Source organism: Cyprinodon variegatus, unplaced genomic scaffold (genome assembly GCF_000732505.1).
Source record: "Cyprinodon variegatus isolate N-32 unplaced genomic scaffold, C_variegatus-1.0 Scaffold1516, whole genome shotgun sequence".
NCBI lineage: Eukaryota > Metazoa > Chordata > Actinopteri > Cyprinodontiformes > Cyprinodontidae > Cyprinodon > Cyprinodon variegatus.
Window position 1 is genome coordinate 81,344 of NW_015151969.1, and position 1,500 is coordinate 82,843.

A 1,500-nucleotide genomic window follows, 5' to 3' on the forward strand; every position below is an offset into this window, starting at 1 on the left:
AGCAGAACCAGGGTCAGTGTGGCGGCCATCTGCTGAGGCCAACTGGGGCTCTATATAATTAGTTTTGTACGTTCCACTTTTGGACATTCATCAGTACTTTATTTTGGCTGGGGGGTGGTGGGTAATTGTTAAATCAACAGAAGATAATTTATCTATTAGAACTTTAACGTTCCACTAAATGTTAGAATAGAAATCCCTTTATTGTCCTACAATGGGGGAATTCTAGTGTTGAGTTAATACATTCAATTAAAGAAGTCCATAGCATTTCATTCCCTTTCTGATTAAAGAAAAACTATAAAATAAAACCACCGATGAGAAATAAATACGACCTGCTCCTGTTTCCACAAGTCTGGACAGGGGCCCAGGCCAATCACCTGTACTGATGGGAGTTCTGGCCATTAGGATGAAGAGTCATCTTATTGTTAACAGTCAGACCGCTTGTTTGTCTGCTGTAGGTCTACAGTCTCGTCTTCGGAGCTTCGCTCAAAGACAGCGGAGGGACCAACAGCAGGAGTCATGGACCAAAAGGCATCAGTCAGAGCAAAGTTCTGCAGGTTAAGGTGAGCTCACATGTACACCTAGATGAATACTGCTGCTCCCAAGTGATGGAGGAAGGAATAGGCCCAGCAGCCACTTCACTCAGAATTCAATTCAATTCAGTTTATTTCTAGAGCACCAATTCACAACTTGGGTCATTTTACAGTTCAACCAGATCATCCAGTCACATTGATTTAAAGTTTTCTATCTAAGGAAAACCAGCTGATTGCATCGACTCATTGACTCAAATACAATCCCTCACACTAAGCATGCTTGTAGCGACTGTGGAGAGGAAAAACTCCCTTTTAACAGGAAGAAACCTCCAGCAGAACCAGGCTTTATTTCTGCTCTTAATAGATAAGCTACAGTGGAAGCTGGTTTCTTTAGCGGCCCTCTTTAATAATGTGACAGCAAAACAAACCAAACCTGATCTCACCGGGTCAAGCTGAAAAACAAAAAAACTGTCCCTCAATTTCACATTAATTATGTTAAAATGCAGAGAAGATCCAGCCTTGAAGAACAAACTGGTGAATTCTGTTCTTCTTCATCACTGCCTGTTTCTGCTCCAACCTGTAGGAGAAGCTGCTGGGAGGAGTTCAGAGTCTGGATGGAGGCCTGATACACAAAGCTCTACATGATCCAACTAAAGCCGCCCACAGAAAGGTTCTGGTCCAGATGATGTCCTGGGCGCTAGGCCTGACTGCCGCCTCAGACAGCCAGAGGGAGCATCTTCAGGGGGTTCAGGAGCTGGAGGTAGACCTTCTCTTCTTCTTACGGTTCAAACCAGATGTCCATAAATTGATCTTCCAGCTGGTTTTCCCGACTGACCTGAAGTCAGACCAAACCTTTATCAAAACAATTTATGTTTGCTAAACTCCAGAACACCTGGGCGGATTTCAATCATGCTTTATGAAATAACAATGAATTGTAATGCAATGAATACAATATAATTCTTTAATTAAG

At 42.7% G+C, this 1,500-nt stretch overlaps 1 protein-coding gene across 1 annotated transcript in view; it reads left to right on the forward strand.

The window, feature by feature from the left end:
• The window catches only part of LOC107103735 (ATP-binding cassette sub-family A member 2-like), an 83,437-nt gene that overhangs the window by 26,789 nt on the left and 55,148 nt on the right, over positions 1-1,500 (forward strand). The window contains exons 5-6 of the mRNA XM_015403544.1: positions 456-560; positions 1,114-1,290. Of these exons, the coding sequence (XP_015259030.1) occupies positions 456-560; positions 1,114-1,290 (282 nt within the window). The remainder of the gene's footprint in view (positions 1-455; positions 561-1,113; positions 1,291-1,500) is intronic.